Source organism: Galdieria sulphuraria, assembly GCF_000341285.1.
Source record: "Galdieria sulphuraria unplaced genomic scaffold scaf_30, whole genome shotgun sequence".
Taxonomy (NCBI): domain Eukaryota; phylum Rhodophyta; class Bangiophyceae; order Galdieriales; family Galdieriaceae; genus Galdieria; species Galdieria sulphuraria.
In genome coordinates this window covers 127,264-144,101 of record NW_005178445.1, presented here as the reverse complement: position 1 = coordinate 144,101, position 16,838 = coordinate 127,264, and the positions used below count along the sequence as shown (strand labels likewise).

The 16,838-nt window shown below is 38.5% G+C and overlaps 8 protein-coding genes across 10 annotated transcripts; 4 read left to right on the top strand and 4 right to left on the bottom strand.

Moving 5' to 3' along the window:
- Nucleotides 1-1,061: 1,061 nt before the first annotated feature.
- Nucleotides 1,062-2,116, top strand: Gasu_36770 (uncharacterized protein). The gene has a single exon (XM_005705406.1). It carries the CDS (start codon nt 1,227-1,229, stop codon nt 1,998-2,000), a length of 774 nt encoding a protein of 257 aa, XP_005705463.1. The 5' UTR covers nt 1,062-1,226; the 3' UTR covers nt 2,001-2,116.
- A 909-nt stretch (nt 2,117-3,025) lies between these two features.
- Nucleotides 3,026-4,741, bottom strand: Gasu_36760 (uncharacterized protein). The gene is made up of 4 exons (XM_005705405.1): nt 4,616-4,741; nt 4,505-4,565; nt 4,396-4,456; nt 3,026-4,351 (listed from the first exon to the last, which is right to left on the bottom strand). The coding sequence occupies exons 1-4, from the start codon at nt 4,707-4,709 to the stop codon at nt 3,119-3,121; spliced, it is 1,449 nt and encodes a 482-aa protein (XP_005705462.1). The 5' UTR covers nt 4,710-4,741; the 3' UTR covers nt 3,026-3,118.
- A 600-nt stretch (nt 4,742-5,341) lies between these two features.
- On the top strand, nt 5,342-6,206 carry Gasu_36750 (uncharacterized protein). The gene is made up of 3 exons (XM_005705404.1): nt 5,342-5,864; nt 5,912-6,104; nt 6,154-6,206. Exons 1-3 carry the CDS (start codon nt 5,374-5,376, stop codon nt 6,160-6,162), a joined length of 693 nt encoding a protein of 230 aa, XP_005705461.1. The 5' UTR covers nt 5,342-5,373; the 3' UTR covers nt 6,163-6,206.
- Nucleotides 6,207-6,210: 4 nt separating this feature from the next.
- Gasu_36740 (hydrolase family protein / HAD-superfamily protein) lies at nt 6,211-7,851 on the bottom strand. Of its 3 annotated transcripts, XM_005705401.1 has the most exons (8): nt 7,660-7,851; nt 7,369-7,610; nt 7,202-7,321; nt 6,916-7,154; nt 6,804-6,862; nt 6,651-6,747; nt 6,451-6,599; nt 6,211-6,400 (listed from the first exon to the last, which is right to left on the bottom strand). In XM_005705401.1, exons 1-8 carry the CDS (start codon nt 7,811-7,813, stop codon nt 6,288-6,290), a joined length of 1,173 nt encoding a protein of 390 aa, XP_005705458.1. In that variant the 5' UTR covers nt 7,814-7,851; the 3' UTR covers nt 6,211-6,287. The 3 variants fall into 3 exon arrangements, with proteins under 3 accessions (XP_005705458.1, XP_005705460.1, XP_005705459.1); XM_005705403.1 differs by lacking the exons at nt 7,369-7,610; nt 7,660-7,851 and having other exon boundaries at nt 6,651-6,758; nt 7,202-7,221; XM_005705402.1 differs by lacking the exons at nt 6,211-6,400; nt 6,451-6,599; nt 6,651-6,747; nt 6,804-6,862; nt 6,916-7,154 and having other exon boundaries at nt 7,231-7,453; nt 7,508-7,610.
- A 20-nt stretch (nt 7,852-7,871) lies between these two features.
- On the top strand, nt 7,872-11,132 carry Gasu_36730 (phosphatidylinositol 4-kinase). The gene is made up of 5 exons (XM_005705400.1): nt 7,872-8,280; nt 8,339-8,429; nt 8,477-9,557; nt 9,604-10,232; nt 10,284-11,132. The coding sequence occupies exons 1-5, from the start codon at nt 8,009-8,011 to the stop codon at nt 11,103-11,105; spliced, it is 2,895 nt and encodes a 964-aa protein (XP_005705457.1). The 5' UTR covers nt 7,872-8,008; the 3' UTR covers nt 11,106-11,132.
- Nucleotides 11,133-11,134: 2 nt separating this feature from the next.
- Gasu_36720 (DnaJ domain-containing protein) lies at nt 11,135-13,181 on the bottom strand. The gene has a single exon (XM_005705399.1). It carries the CDS (start codon nt 13,157-13,159, stop codon nt 11,312-11,314), a length of 1,848 nt encoding a protein of 615 aa, XP_005705456.1. The 5' UTR covers nt 13,160-13,181; the 3' UTR covers nt 11,135-11,311.
- A 10-nt stretch (nt 13,182-13,191) lies between these two features.
- On the top strand, nt 13,192-15,416 carry Gasu_36710 (cohesin complex subunit SCC1). Its single transcript, XM_005705398.1, has one exon. The coding sequence runs from the start codon at nt 13,542-13,544 to the stop codon at nt 15,372-15,374; it is 1,833 nt and encodes a 610-aa protein (XP_005705455.1). The 5' UTR covers nt 13,192-13,541; the 3' UTR covers nt 15,375-15,416.
- A 4-nt stretch (nt 15,417-15,420) lies between these two features.
- On the bottom strand, nt 15,421-16,711 carry Gasu_36700 (ribosomal protein L11 methyltransferase). The gene is made up of 6 exons (XM_005705397.1): nt 16,640-16,711; nt 16,463-16,591; nt 16,085-16,401; nt 15,920-16,038; nt 15,636-15,865; nt 15,421-15,583 (listed from the first exon to the last, which is right to left on the bottom strand). Exons 1-6 carry the CDS (start codon nt 16,652-16,654, stop codon nt 15,491-15,493), a joined length of 903 nt encoding a protein of 300 aa, XP_005705454.1. The 5' UTR covers nt 16,655-16,711; the 3' UTR covers nt 15,421-15,490.
- Between the last annotated feature and the right edge of the window lie 127 nt (nt 16,712-16,838).

Sequence of the window (16,838 nt, the reverse complement as noted above, 5' to 3'; positions counted from 1 at the left end):
AGAGAGAAAATCCAATTATGGATACGAGTGTTATACAAATAGAAAGTATGAGAAGTGGAGGAGATGTTGCAGCATCAAGTTTTTTTGCCTTTTTCATTTGATCAAAATACATTTTGAGATAACGTCGTGTTCTTTCTGAAAAGGAAGTTGCATAGTGTTTGTCCAAAATATCCTTTATAGGAGTATATTCATTTCGAATCCGGAATCAATAACTTTTCATTAAGAATGCGGAACATGTTAGGAAAGTGAGAGTTTTTGGCAAAATAGCTTTTATGGATTATTTTGTCGAGTCTCCTTGATTCCTGTAGAAGATGAAAGCCCTGAAGGATTCTTAGCGCTTATAAAGACAAATTAGTTTGAGTGACATGTTGTTAATAATAAGATATTACTCTTGTCAATTTTTCAAAAGGTATTTTGCTTTTGTAGCACATAAAGTACAAGTAATCTTATCACATTATCTGTAAGGTTACAATGTTAAGCTGTCGAGTACAAAGCAATGGTGTCCCTTCCATCTGTTATTTGGAAAATATTTTCAACTGCAGAGTTGTTTTAACGGTTACTGAGAGGCAAAGCTTCATAACGGTCGAATATCAATTGAGGAAGAAGAATACTACTAGTTCTTTATGAGTTTGACCCTTGTCATAGTGGCTTGCATAAAACGCCTCTCCTTCTTGATCCTTGTACGTTCCTTTCATAGTATTCTTTGATATCCTTTTTATTTCTATGGCAATACTTTCTTTTTTCCTGATAATTCCCTTACCATAATATATAGTTGTTCAGTTACGGTATAACGGTCTCGAATACGTACTAGTTTCAGACCAACTCGGAACGATGAGAGCAAAAACAATACTGATTGGTATAATTTTATTTCAACTTTTCACAACTTTGTTACAGTTAGCGTTCAATGAGAAAATAAAAGACTCTTGAACTTGAAATAGACTCATCAGATATCCACCACCAAAAGAGTTGCAAGAAGCTAGATAGAATCGGTCAATTTCTAGAATATTGTTCGATAACAAAATATGTAGCGCTGAAAAGGAGTTTACTGGCACTTGAAAGATTGCAATCATTTATCTAGCGAGAGAAAGCAAAGGAGAGAGCCTTTATCCCAACTGACCATTTCTTTATAGGACTTTCAGAATTCTGTTGACCGCATGTTGTGTATTTGAGTTGTTTAAAGTTCTTGAATATTTAAAGAAGAAAACGTTCCTCTATTTTATATTATCATGAATCGTTACTTGGACTTGGTGGATCCCTGGACTCGACCAAGCAGAGCTGAAGTAGACGACCTTTGGGATATAGCCTGTTTACAGAGACAAGTACCCTTTCGATTGGAGAAAAGTGGGGACCTAAATGCTCCTTCTTCTTCTACTGTAGTTGTTGCCGCGTCTATTTTGAGTTGTCAAGTTGTTCAAGTGCTTGTGGAGAAAGGTAATGAAAGCTTCCTATGGGCCACCATCTTTCGAGAAGACATGGAAGTTTTCAAGCTATATCTTTCCAAAATTGAAGGCGTAGGCTTTGTCTTATTGGGTTTTCTGGTTGATTTTTCAGAAAGTTATGACTTACATAGCATCGGTTGCCTCTTGGTGGATTCGTTCCTAATTGGCCGTTGGATAGTGTTGGACTCTATGCCTGGCTACAAAATGGGAATTGTTCCAGAGGAGAACAATATTACGAGGTACTGTCTGTCTTCCCAATCAAAGCAAGACTCCTCTCTCCACCCATTGTTATCTTACATATTGGAAGCACCAGCAGCTCTTACAGGTCTTTCGGCAGCTTTGATGACGCGATTGGAAATAGGAAAGCAATACGGTTGTGCAATTGTGGTATCAGAAAATCAATTGGATAATTCGGAACCTTCAGTATTTGCTCTATTAGTTGCATTGCAGCTCCTTATTCCTTTCGATTGTTCCGTGGAATATATTGAAAATGTTATTTTGCCTCAAGTGGAAAACAAACATAGAAGATACAAGGCCAAGAGAGATTCTTTGTACTTGTGACCCACATTCCTGTCGATAGTTAAATCAAACGAGAACCTTGTTCATGTTTCGGGGTAGTTGAGCCGCCCATAAAAAATAGTATAACAGATATTTTAATGATCGATTTTGAGATGCATGAAACCAACTCTTCGGTTTTGAAACCACCAGACCGCAAAGCTGGTAATTTGTAAGATGTCGGTTTGCTTCAAACTCAAATGACTGTACAATTTTCAATCACCTTGAACCTATCAACACAATCGATTCTCACAAACAGAAACACTATTTTCACAACATTTTCCCTTCTTTGAAGTAGAATTGTTATTGTTCCCAGCTCCATAGATAGAAGAATAATTCTTATCGTTCCTATCTATGCAAGTATAGCCTCAAGAAGATGTCTACGACAAAACTTGCAGTTGAAATTCAATAAAAATTCCACAATACATCAAAAACAGCGACATGAAGCAAGTATAACGATGCCGAAATGAATTTATTTCGCCAATAGTTTTCATTTCGTGAGAAGCACCCTTGCTCTATACGAAAACAGATGCGCGAAATGACCCATCTCTTTTCTATTTATTTTCCTAAGAATCATGTTGTTTGATTGATGCTCTGATTTCAAAGATTGAATGAAAGAGCTGTCAATACTTTAAAGAAGCTAGAATTATACTCAGTGGAAGAAACTGCATTCTAAAAGAAAGTGGGTAAGAGAAAAAGAAATCATCAAGTTTGCATCGTTTGCTACTTTGAAACTTTAGATATGAATCTAAAAACTGTCACCTTGTATGCGAGGAAATAGATAAGTCCATCAGCCATTCATTCGTTGACAAATATAATCACATCCATAATATTCCCATATTGAGAAACACTCTTCTAATTTCAGAATAATTTCCCCCAAAGAAAGAAAAGTTGCTTGTGTGGTATTTGCACTTAAAATTGTTCTCAATGACAAATTATTGGGTGCCTACTTAGATATTGTCTTGATACAACGAAAAATTCAATCCTAACTTCTTAGTAAAGCACATTGTAATAGGTTTCGACCTAGACATCGAAATCAAGAAGTATTTATCTAACTTGATAACATGAATATTCAAAGAAAATTTGCAACATAATAGATAAAGATTGCTTTCTAAGCTAATTGCCTATTTGTTTTGATGTAAAATCTTTGCCAACTTTTGACTCCTGCAAAAATTATTTGTTGACCTGTTGGAGAGCCCTTCTCTAAGGATACTTTGAATGCACTCTTGAATCTTTTCGTGTGAGACTAGATTTAGCTCAACCAGAAGGTTTTCGTAGACAATTTGTGGTGGCAGCTTGGTTTCTGGTTTCTGTGTCACTCGATTGCTTTTGCCAGTTGAACTGGAAATGGTCTGTTGAAAAGAGTTGCTATCCTCGCTGTAAACACAGCTAGTGCATTCCACCTTTGTGTCAGACTCATTCTTCGAGTTATTTACTTGCATTTCTTGGTTTGAATTGTTACTCGCTATGCTGATGCTAGAATGTGCCTTGCATGCTGTTGATAGCAAAGAAATATCGTGTTTTTGTAGTTGGAAACTTTGCCTCGAACCCCTCAACGAATATTTTTCCGAAACTGTACATCGAGATATATCAATAGGAATTTGACTCAATTGTCCGACTGAATTTCTCTGTTCATAAGGAAATGGTCTATCCAGTGAGATGTCTTTTTTTGAAGTTATTACACTTTGATCAACAAAGTTTGATGTTGGTTGCGATACTGGAAAAACCATTTCTTGTTGACAGCTGTGTTCTGATGTCGTTTGCTGATGTCGTAGAAAGGCATTCGAGTCGCTTTCAATGAGAAGACCTCTATCAGGATTTGGGTGGCAGACTGAATCAATTTGCCCTTTTTCGAGATGGCAGTTATGTCGAGTACCATTTGAGGTCTCCGAATGTACCGTCGACGAAGATGAAAGCGGTCTCCTTTGTTTACGAGACGAATCACGACGATTTGATTCATCTATTGCTCTGCGGTTTGTTTCATCTCTGTGTAATTTTGAAGTAGTTACTGTAAAATGGGAACCTGAGGCATCTGAATTATGATTCAAAAGTTGTTCTGCAACAATGTCAACAGACCAAGTCTTTCTGTGCAATTCTAGAGCCAATACATTATCAAAGACTTCTGCAAGGTACTGTGCATCCGTGGATGATGCAAAGTGAATGCCAAAGACAGAATTCACCTGCAATTGGTTTGTTCTATAAGCATGAAATGTGTTCGAAAAAACTTCATATACAGAATTGTCAGAGATATATTCTTCAACAATTATTCTTCCTGTGGAAACAAGTATGCCATGAAAATGAGCTCTTTTCGATTGGTCGGTGCAACTCTTATGTTCCCAAGATAAGGCAACCACAACCTGTTACAGAATCAATAAAAGTTCAAATGGTATTCTATACCTACTTCATTGCCAAGTATTTTCCATTCGATATTATCTTCAATACAAACTGCCTGATAGATTGCCCTAATGAAATGGTAAAGAGTAGTTCTTGTATAAAGTCATTCTTTTTACTTTGTCGTTACAGCTCCTAAAACGGAGCAGTTTTCACCTAGAATTTGGTGAACAAAATGTTCTTCAGAACTCATTAGATGCAAAGAAATTTTGAAGTAGTTGTATACGAACCAATATTTAACTGCGAGGTTTCGTTCGTCTTTGAACCTTTCGTAATAGATGCATCGCAACTTGACGTTGATTTGGATGAGGAACGGTTCAGCATGATATAGTTGGAATTTTTAATTAACATTGGGAATGATGCATTTTTGAGGTAGATGAAAAATGTCCCTTTAAGAGACAGTTCCGCGACCCTTTATGGAACGCCTTCTCTCTGAATGACTTTTCATTTGGATGGTTTATTGTGTAAGACGCAATTCTGCTAGAAGCTTCTGACTCAAAATAGCATTTTCCAAAAGTTTTTTTATTGCAAGTGAATTTTATAGTAGTAAAAAATTTCTACAACTTTCGAACAAAGAAGACTTGTTTCCTCTGTCTTACTGAGAATATTAGGAAGAGTTTTCTTCTGAACATAGCCAAATTTTGTTCTTTTCCTTATCTTCAGGTACTTCAATGGCCTTTCCCTTTCTGATCCAATCCTTTCTCAAATCAGTGCAACAACTTTGTTCAGCATAGAGTACTGTCGTTGATTTCTAAAAGGCTTGAATAGGGAATTTTTGTTTCTTGCTAGCAAACAAGTATCATACACATTGAAACACAAACACATAGCCATTTGCAAGGTATCTGTCGTGACACTATCTTTTGAGATAGTCTTATTTGCGGCATTGTGTATTCACTGTTTTTGTATGACTAGCACTGCTAGTTTCAACCTTGTGCGTTCGAAAATTCTTAAAAGAGCCCTACAGCCAAAAGACTGACTTTTAACATCGATGCCACTTGAACGCTTCATCAAATCATCAAAAGATAGAATCGTCTGTCTCACGATTGGCAAGTATATAAGCAATTTGATGGCATCCTTTATATGTAAAGTTGTAGCAGGTTGGTGGGATCTTAGACCAGTAACCTTCACAAGAAGAAGAAATATACTTGCAAAAATACCTTGCCATTGTTGGAAACCACTTATAGTGCGCAAGTGTGAGGGATTTGGAAGAGTTTCACCTCTCAACATAGAAATGGACCTGTTGCCGTGGCAAACCAAACAAGTCTTACCTGATGAAGAAGACTTGGTAACTTCATATTATTGGGAACAAATCGCACATACTTTTACACTTTTGCATCACATACAACATCATCCTAGCGATACACACTCTTTATATCTGTTGCGATTCTCATTAGATCAGTTTTATGGAGTACAGAGTTTTCTGTTTATCTACCTGAGAGATAAAACTCTTGTCATGGCTGATAAGAGACCCTTTCCAAGGTTTGTCTAGAGTTGTCTGTTGTGTTTGTTTTCTCTTATGTTTGTAGTCTCTCTGTGGTTTTGCACCGTTCTACTAGATTGCTTCCTAGATATCTTATTAGGGAACTGATAAAAGTTGCTGCAGATGAACTCTATTATAGAAGAATAGAGGATGAGGAACAAGAGGAGCTTGCCAAATTAGCTAAAACACGTGCCTCACTATTATCAAGCTCCCTGCGTTGTTTAGAAATAGAGTCTGAAGTAAGGTATTGGCTACTTGCGATAGGAAAGTTAGAAGGTCCATATGCAGAAATACTAAAAGTATATGAGTTGGACAGCGAACAGCTAGACGTCTGTGAAGGTTTGTTGTCACAACTTTTGAAGCAGCTCGAACACTATAGAGAACGTCAGGAATGAAGACAAAAAACTTGAAGTATTTTATTATCAAGAAGAAGATAGTTTTTGAACCAAAGTCGATATGGCTTCATTCACATCTTGGAATACATAGTCTGCAGGGTCGTTTGGATCGTTATCCCCGTCATTTGTAGAAAAGCAACCTACATAACACTATAAACTTGATAATGGAGACATTTTACCTCCTTTATACCTGTTTTGACTAATATTGGAATCCACGGTTTCCCAGCATTTCTAGCACCTCGAATATCAGCGGCAGGATTATCGCCAATCGCATAAATAACTTCCAAATCTGTGTAACCTTGCGAAATAGCCTGTTTCCTTAACAAATCTTCCATAAAACTAATTCAACAAGAACTCAATAAGCAAAGCAGTCAAAGCACTTATTATTACCGATATTGTACAGCACAAGGTTTACCATATTGAATATATGGAAGAGGTTTTCCGACTAGTTCCTGATATATTTTCTCTAAAGCTAACCGAAACGCACCTTGCCCGAAACTAAAGATATACCTTAACCTTGAATCAATAAGTATCCAAACTCACCGAGGAAAAGGAAACTCATTAGCCCATATAAAATCTGGATTGGTGAAATAAACTTGAACCTATTCAAACTCTATTCAACACTTTTATGATGTTTCTCCATTTCTCTTCCAACCTCTTCTTGTGTCGAAAATACAACACGACTATTCGATTGCAAAATATCACAAATAATTTGGATATCTCGACCCCAATCGGTTGAATCGGACATAACCTATACGCACATAGGAAATAGTTGTACTTGGAACAGCAAGACAAAAAACAAGTTACCAGAATACCCCCTATTGGTTTATACAAGGCTTGTTGGTCCCAGTTAGTCCTTTTGGAAACTTTTTCATAGTCACAAAAAGGAGTAGCCTAAGTCTTGAGAATCAGTTTGTCTACAACTCCTTTTCAGCACATACACTAGGTTCAAGTCTCCCAATCTCCTCAATGGGAATAACATTACGAAAGCCATAACTAGAAGCAACAAAGTCTGGATGCCCTCTTCCCACACAAACGACCGCCCAATCCTTTTCGTTATACTTGCAACTAGTCAGTTACAAAGAACCACGTCTCTATCTCTCCTAACCTTTGCAGAAAGCTCTCTCAGAGGAGTATGGCTCAAAACAATTTGATCATTTTGGATAGGCAGATTGAACCACTCAGAAAGCTGCCTATTCCTCATCAGCACTGTTTTAAAAAAAGGTTGCCCATCAGACTGTCCCGACCTTGCTTTCTCTGTCTCGGTACACCCTCCTCCGTTGGTAAGAAAAGCTATAGGAAACTTTTTTCTATTATACATTTTATACAATTCGAACAGAGCCTTCTTAGCTATCCAAAAGTAAATGAAATGACTTTTTGAGACAAGACTCAACACTACCAGGATCAAGTACTTGTTTCCCTCTTATCAAAACTCCATCAATATCAAACACAAAAGCAGCAGCTTTATTGTTGGAAATACTATACGGTTTCCTAAAAGTCTTGATACTTGAATACCTTTCATAACACTGCAAAGTCCACAATCTTGACAACATCGTATAGAGAAAGATTCTCCTCAAAGAATTGATTCCTTTTGACTTTACCAACGAAACTCAAGTTGGTCTCCAAGCTATCGTTTCTGTACTTGCATAAATCGGTAAAGACACAAACTGGAAACTGAAAAGAGAATACTTCCAACAACTATTTTGTATCTTGGGACTAGCTTTTTATGGGCTTGAAACTGTGAGGAAATGGACCCAACAGCTTTCATTGTGCGAGACCTCGACAAAGAGCTGCCTCAAGTGTCTAGGAATAATGATACTGAAAAGAAGAGAGGACGCTCTTCAAGTGACCTTTCGATGGGTTGGTTATTACGTTTATTCCGCTCAGATTTTTTCGATGCCTGGATGGCGGTGACCTATTTATATCGCTATAGGAGCTCTAGAGGAGTTCATGACTATTTGTGTAATGAATTGTACAAACTATCAGACGAAGACTTAGAATTATATCTTCCGCAGCTATGGTAAGCTTTGAATCCAAAGTTCACCAAAGAAGCTTCTTTTACCTTTCTCCATCTCTAGCAACTTGTTGGTTCATCATGCTCAAGATTCTGTAGCACTTGAGAAGTTTGTTATGGATAAGTGCGCACAATCTATGCACTTTGCACTTCAGGTTAGTTTCAAGGAAGTTGTTGAGTTCCAAACTCAAGTTATTTCAAGGTATACTGGTTTTTGCAAGCTGCTTGCGAAGACTGTCATAGAGAAAGGCTTCCAAGGGTTCAACAGTTGCGCACACTTTGTGAAACTGCTGCTGTAAACGGTTACTACCAGTCTACGTCTCTCCCAGCGCCTTACAACGAGGAGTCACTACTTACAAAGGATTTGCATCCCTCGTTGTCTGCAAACGATATCCTAAAGGGCACAACACGTTCACGTTCAAACTCGGAACCGGAACCCTTTCACAGAAGTAGAGTCAGTGATATATCCAGTCTTGGTTCTTTCCATTCTGAAGCCAGTCGCTCACTGAATAGTTCTCCTCGTTTCAAGGAAAAGAAACACGAAGAGTTGTATTTACGGCAAGAGAATATTTCGGGAGCCTCATCAAGTTCCACTCCTGAAAAGAAATCGAGTCATTTGTCTGTTATGAACCACTTTGGGAATCGAACGAAGCCCCCGAAGATGCCAAGCTCGGCTAATCACCTCAACAGAGCTCAAGATAGGAAGGAGGAAGAAAGCAGCTCAATCGTTAAGGATGACATACAGTTGGATGAATTAATATCACAACAAATGCGTGAACTTGTTGAGGACTTGTTGTATAGAGTGGAAAGAAATTTACTGTTGAAGCAAGATTGGCTTGAGACGGGTTTCATTTTGTCGGAAGAATATTTTGAAGCAGCTCTGAGTATGAATGACGCCCTTTCTCTTTGTAGAAAAGCATCGGGTATCATCGATATCGGTGAAACCTCGCATGATGAGGAGGTTAGCAATATTATTGAGTATCAAAAGATAGGGATGGAAGAGCTAAAAGTGTCGAACTCTTTTGGAATGGAAAAAGTGGATGATTCTTGTGTGAAGCCCAATAAGGTGCTTGATACGAGAAGTGAATCAACCAATCAACTGTCTCCTGAGCTCAAAGCTATGTTGGCTTCGAAACAGGAAAGATTCGACTATTTCAATGATGGTCTTGTTTTTGTAAAACAGTTGGTCCGTCTCTCTTCAGCAGCAAGAGATGCCCCTTCGGACAAAAGATATAGTTTCATTCAGCGTGGATTGGACCGTATCAATGAACTGTTCTTAAGACGTGAGTATTTTCATTTATCGAGATTTTTTTATGATTTGTTTCATAGGCATGTCTGGTTTGGAATCACATCCATCACCCTTAAAGCCGCCACCTCAGCTTCCTTCCTTGGAATGGCTTGCACAACAAGGAAGAGCAGTAGCATTACGCAGTTTACATCTTCCTATTGCAAGAGCTGTTTCAAGAGTGCTACGTATACTTCGTTTTGTTCCTGAAGAGACTATCGTTTTTCCCACTCGAACTAGAGTTCCTTTCCTGGTATTCGTTGAAGTGGTGGAGACCAATATGTTATGTTGTAGTCAATATGTATTTTTTGAACATATGCTTGTGGACGACTATGAAGAGAATGATGACAAAGATATTGTAGCTGTAATGGAAAGTCCACATATTGCAAGTCATATTGCAAGGAAAAGAACTTTGTCAAGTGAAGAAACGCCTCCTTCATCAAAGGAAACAAGAAGTGGAAGTGTGGAATCTTCAACGACACCGAGCAGTAAACAAAAGGAACATGTACGAAACGCAGTTTATGGGAATTCTGTTACCGCAGTCAACATGGAAGAGTATGTAGAAAGTGGAAAGGAAGATTTGGAAGATCCAGATTCTATTATTTCTCGTGATGCCGCATTGTTAGCTGTTTATGGTGAAATTTGGCACTGGAAAGCCGAAAGAATCCGCAAAGTAAGTGGACGACAGCATTTTATTGTAAAAGCAAATGATAGTACGATTTAGGCTTCTCCTTTTGGTCACTTTTCTGGTTGGAAGTTGGCATCCTTCATAGTAAAAGCTGGTGATGATCTTCGTCAAGAACAACTAGCAGTTCAGCTCATTGCACAATTTCGGAATATCTTTGTTGAAGAGGATTTGGAATTGTGGGTTCGACCTTTCACTGTGGTTTGTTTAAGTGCTGATTCGGGTTTGGTTGAAACATTGCCTGATGCTGTGTCCTTGCATGCCCTAAAGAAAAGAACTCCCAACTTTGTCACTCTTTTGGACTATTTTGAAAGAGTTTACGGGGGAAAGGACAGCAAAAGATTCAGAAGAGCTCAAAGAAACTTTGTAGAAAGTATGGCTGGTTATTCATTGGTTTGCTATCTTCTTCAAATCAAAGATCGACATAATGGAAATATTATGTTGGATTCACAAGGACGAGTCATCCATATCGACTTTGGTTTCATGTTGGGCAACTCTCCTGGTTCCATTCGTTTTGAGTCTGCTCCATTCAAGCTAACTGCGGAGTTTGTTGATGTGATGGGAGGTACTCATAGTGAAGCATTTCAGTATTTTCGAGAACTGATGGTGCAAGGTTTCTTAGCAGCTAGAAAGCATCACGAAAAGTTAACAACTTTGGTTGAAATCATGATCGAAGGAACAAAGATTCCTTGTATGCATGGTGGCCATAGTGTGTTGGAATCCTTTCGACAAAGGTTTTGTTTGGGTTTGTTGGAAAATGAATGCATTCATCATATGTTATCTTTGATTGACGAAAGTGTGGATAACTGGAGAACAAGACAATATGATCGATATCAATTTTACACCAATGGTATATTATAAGATATCAATGAACGAATGGATTACTTTTTGACTTACGAGAAAAATTTATTATTTACCGGAAACCCAATTTTCACATCAAACAATTATATATCCCGTAAAACTTCCCATCCCAATGTCTTTGAACAAATATAAACGTTTCCCTATCATGATAAGTATGTATGTATAACGACTACATACACATGATCATTCTTCATTGTCAAACGACACTATCTACAACGATGCCTATATTCTTCCTTTACGATTTGATAAGCCAAAATAACTTGTTGCATTCTCCTCTTTGAAAGCTCCAAATTATCCTTATTCAAGTCAGGATGCCATCGAAGTGCCTGTTGTCGATAAGCCCGCTTCACTTCACTTATAGAAGCACCATTGCTAATTTCGAGTATTGCATAAGGGTCAAAATAACTATCTGATGAGAAACTTCCAATGGAACTAGAATCATCAGAATAACTAGAATTGGCTGAGAAACTCTCAGTATCCCAGCCCGATGCATAAGATGGATCGTGATATCCATAACCTGTCTTGCTGTAGCTGCCAGGACCTCCAAAGTCTCTCGTGTTGAACGAACCTGAATGAAACCATGACTCACGTTCGTCCTTCCAAGTACTCCAATACTGTTGCCACATATGTTCGTCCCAAATGCTGTCTTTCCAACTTTCACTGTTTCGAGAGAACCAATCGTCCCATAACTCTTTTTCATCGCTTGCTGACGGTCTGCTTGTCTCTCTCATATGACGCCTTTCTACAAATTCAGACCACATCCCTTCCCGTTGCTGCTTCCAAGTATTCCACATTTTCTCCTCAAACATTTCTCTTTCCATTTCCAAATAACTATCCTCAGCCTCTTGAAAGTGGTCAAGCTTCTTGAATTCCGTAAACTCTCTTTCCAGCCTTTCCTGGGTAAGTGACTGCATAAATGACAACTTTACACCATGACAAAGCAGTAAACTCTGTAGAAAATTTGCAGTTCTATCACTTGCAACAGCAAAAATAGAAGAAACTGTTAATGAATGAAAAGACTTCGAATTCAAGTAACTGGGCACAAAATCTTTCAAACTGCAATCCAAAACTGGTACTACTTCAACACCAAAAACATTCCAATCACGAAAGTCGGACAAAAAAGCCATAAAAGTACTGTTTGGAGCCTCGTAAAATACAGTCACTTGGGTGGTTCGATAAGTTCCCGTGCCGGACATTGCTCGAAAAAGATGCCACTTCAAAAAAGACCTAACAGCTGCCATACCTTGTGGACAATCTACGAAAACATAAAGTCTCTCTGACTTGCTAGGATATACATAATCCAGTCCATGACCCATAATGGGACTTAGAAAAACTTGTTCTCCAATTTTCTTTGAAAGCTTGCAAGGGTCACTTTGCTTACTGATAACAAGTTCAATTACATTCGAATTATCCACAAAAAATGGTGCAGAAGCAATAACTGCCATGGATGAACAGCTCGCATGAGAGGGCTTGCCGCTAATTTGGACAAACTGACCAGGTCGCTCGTGCATCCAATTCTGACTAGCATTAACTGTTTCTCTCTCAACAGTAACGAGCAAAATATCTTCTGAAATGCTACAAGGACGAATGGAACGAATTCGTCCCACATTTCTAAGCATAATTCTTTTCGAAACATCCTCTGTGACTGGCCTCATAAAACCAGGTCTCGAAAACGAATTCATAAAAACTTTTTGGAAATCCGCGTCACTTTCTTCCAAATTCCACGTTTCAAAGTCCTTCATTCTGTTACCTCTACCAAAAAGAAAAGAGAGAAACTTCAACGGCAAGTGCAACTTCCACTTGGTTCCAGTAGGCTCTTTCTCCCGAAAACTTGCTGCATCCTGATCTGGAGCTGTAGAAGCGAAGGGAGTTGCGCGAGAAAACCTTGAAACTCTAGCAACTCCCCAACTTTTCTTGCTTGAAAATAAAAGACTCCTCTTACTTTCTCTGCAAAAATACGCAGAATGACTACTGCTGCAACTAAAGAAACTATAAGATGACTGAATAGGACTTTCTTGTCCTAAAAAACTGGTGGAGTCCAGAAAACTTCGCATTTGAACGTGTTCAAAGTGAATCAGTTAACAAAATTGGGATTTGCAACGTTTCTTTCTATAGGAACGTGTTTAGATGAAGAATTTTCTAAAGTCTATTATCTCTATCGCTATATGAATATAGTAACACTATAAGCAACCAGGTAGAAACCAAACGAAACGTTCTATCTAATTTAGTTGTTGGCTACAAGTTTTTTTCTTCTCAAAGAAAAACCGCACCCTCTTGCAAAAAAGACCAGCCCTTCTTCTTGGTTTGTCCATTCAGAGCGGGTTTCTTCAAACCAATCAAATGCAAGAGCCCGCCTTCTAAGTGGGACATGATAGGCATTCAGAAGCGAATTTGATAGTTTGTTCAACTCGTTGGTAACAAATCCTGTGAAAGACCATGTTTTACTCGCCAATCATTTTAACCAAAAAGGGACCTTTGGGAAAGATATGGCTTGCAGCTCATCTCCAACATAAGCTTAGCAAAACTCAGGTATTTAGCACAGATGTTGTTGCTGCATGTGAACAGCTACAGTCCCCAGAGTTATCTTTTGCGTTGAGACTTTCATCCAACCTGCTTCTAGGAATAGTACGAATTTACTCCAGGAAAGCTCATTATTTGTTTATCGATAGCCGAGAAGCTTTGAATAAGTTGCAGCTTGTCTTTCAAGGAAACACTGTCGATCTAGCCCCTGGAACAACTGTTGCACCGTATTCCGCTATTACTATGGAAGGCGTTGACGATACGTCCCAACTAAAACGGGAAGAAAGCTCCAAGAAATCTTCGAAAAGGTCTCGCTATGAGTTGGATAGGTTTTCAGAAACTTCAAGCATTCTAGATATTGACATGCTATTGGACATGGACACTGACATGGCTTGTACCTTGTCATCTTCTGAGTTTCGTTGGAATGAAACAGCTCAGTCGCTTTCTCGATTTCGTGCGCGACCTGAAGACATTACTCTTCCTCCGGTTGACATGGATTTTATCTATCAGATGCCAGACGCAGCCTTGGAACATTGGGATGATCATGAGATGCTGCATAGAGAGACTGTCAATATGAATTTAACACCTCTTTCGGCGCGTGCTTCTTTGCAATCCCCTGAAGTACTTCGTCGAGAAAGTCGAGGAAGTCTTTCTGGTCGAATTTCATTAGAGAGACTTTCTGGAGTACAAGGAAACAGAAAAGAACAAGATAATTCCGATTGGAATTTTTCTATGGAAATGGATGCGGACTCTGTTTTCGAAACATCTCCAAACTTCGAACAAAGACATGAAACTTCATTTCCCCTGGATAATACAACAGGAAGAGGAGACTCTATATTGCTCCAAGAGTCGCCTCTTCCATTGGAAATCAACCAACAAGAACAAAATAATGCCAAAAAGAGAAAAACTGATTCCAATACTTGTATTTTTGCCATCGATAGAAACTCTGAAATAAGTGCAAAAACACTGAAGAGACATCTTTCGGATACCAAGGACTTAGTTTACCGACCTCAATCTCACATATCTCGAGTTCCAGAAGAAAATGCAGAGACGTGGTTACATATGATACTTGAACCAAGCTTCAAGCTTCCTTGCATTCCTCCAATCTACACCACAACTATCGAACCTATGATATCATATTACTCTCAAGGAAATCTCAGCCTTCCTCAACTACGACATGCGGACAATGCTGCCTTCCATGCTAGTCCATTATTCTCACCCGGACGTGATTCTGTAACTTTTTCAGTGCAAGACAACGATTGGGGAGAACAAATACCGTTTGAACAAGATTCATTTCAGCTCCCAGCTACAAATGAAAGTATACTAATGTCAGCTGGAATGAATGCTTCCTGTCTATCGGAAATTCCGTTGAATACATCCAATATGCCGAAACCATATAATGAAGAAGATAAGGAATACCATTTGAAAAAGCAGAATACTTTGACACAAACTCAACTGAGCATAAGTTCAAGAACCATTCAAACACTGCATATGATTCGTCAATACGGTACATCTTCAGAAGAAAACATTACACAACCTAAGATAACCTTTTCAGAGTTTTTACACCAAGTAAGCTCTTCCAATAGCATTTCTTCTCGAAGAAGACAAGCTGCACAATATTTTTATGAGTTGCTTGTTCTGAAGAGTATTGACCGTATTCAAGTACAACAGGATAAGAGTTTTAGTGAAATAACGATCAGCAACTTTGATACAGTGGATACCGAAAAATCAAGCCTGTTAGTCTCATGAAACTTAACAAAGACCTGAAAGCTGAGGTGACAAAGTGTTACTCTTTAAGAACTCATGACTGTTAACGTGACAAATGTCGTAACTGTATTCCACGTTCAAGTTACTCTCATGTTCGGTTAAATTTTCTTTCCAGTTATCAGACACCATTCGTTTTCTATCATTGTATCTTCAAACTTAAACCCAACGTCTTCATAAATAGCTTTAAGAGACTAAAGAGAAATTTGTCTGTTTCAAGCATTTACAAGAATTATATTGTCCTACCTCTGCTTGACCACATAAAATACCTGACAACGCAATCCTCGTTCCTATTCTAGAGCACTGTGAGAATTTTTCTGCCAAGTCAACCAAAGGATGAAATAAAATATTCGATACTATAATATCGTAACAACATGAAGGAGCTTCCAGTGGCTGGAAAAAAGAAATATTCGATATGCTATTGAGACTTTGGTTTTCTTCTGCGTTACGTATGCTATCGATGTCTATTTCGACACCTTGGAACGATTCAATATCTTATCCAACAAAGAATGCAGAAACAAAACACCAACCATGACAAAGTTCACATCCCATTCGGGACGCTGCAATACATAATATACCGGAACCGCTACCATAATCTAACAGCTTTTCTCCCCCTTGAACGGTTCTTTGTAACCAACTCAAACATAGTCTGATATTGTAAAAGTGCCATTGACGACTCGGAGTATATAACCAACCTTGTGGTAGGGTGCTCACCAGTTCCAAAGCCCATTCCTGGATGAATAATCATATGCACTAGCTCGTCTTTTCCTGTTGAAGTTTCTGGAATCGAGTGCCAAGGACAACGTATGTATAACCTTCCAATAGTGATAGGTATAAAACTTTCTCGAACTCTCTCTACCCAGTCAGTTTCCTCAACCGTGGCCTTTTCCAGTACCTTGATTTGATTCCACTCGGAAAATGACGCAAGGCTCATCAGAAAATCCTCTGAAGAGACATCACAAGGAAGTAAAACACGAAAAGTTTTTCTTTTCGTCCCAGAAGAACTGCTAAACTAAACATACCCTTTTTCATTAGGTTTGGCCAGTCGATAGTAGGAAACTCAATAGACTTGCCTCTTCAGCTTTTGTGTTACAGGGGCCATCAGTTTCCACAATTTGGTTGGAAACTTCAACTGCACAAGCTCCCAAAGACATGAACCACTCACTGACTATTTCAATTTCAACGGGATGAGGAAACTCTAACTAGGATACTTTATTCTTATCTTTGTGCTAGTCCAGAAGGTCACATACCGATAGGGAGATCATTATCTGTCTGCTTTGCCAATTGAATAAATGTTTTCGATGATAAAAAAAGATTATCAAGTTTGCCGGAGAACAGTTTTCATCATGTTTTTGTGGCGTAAAATGTAGTTTCTATAAAAACAGAACGCTTTCTTTTCGAATATGAATGACCAATTTGATTGAATATGCTGCTTTGTTATAGAGTTGC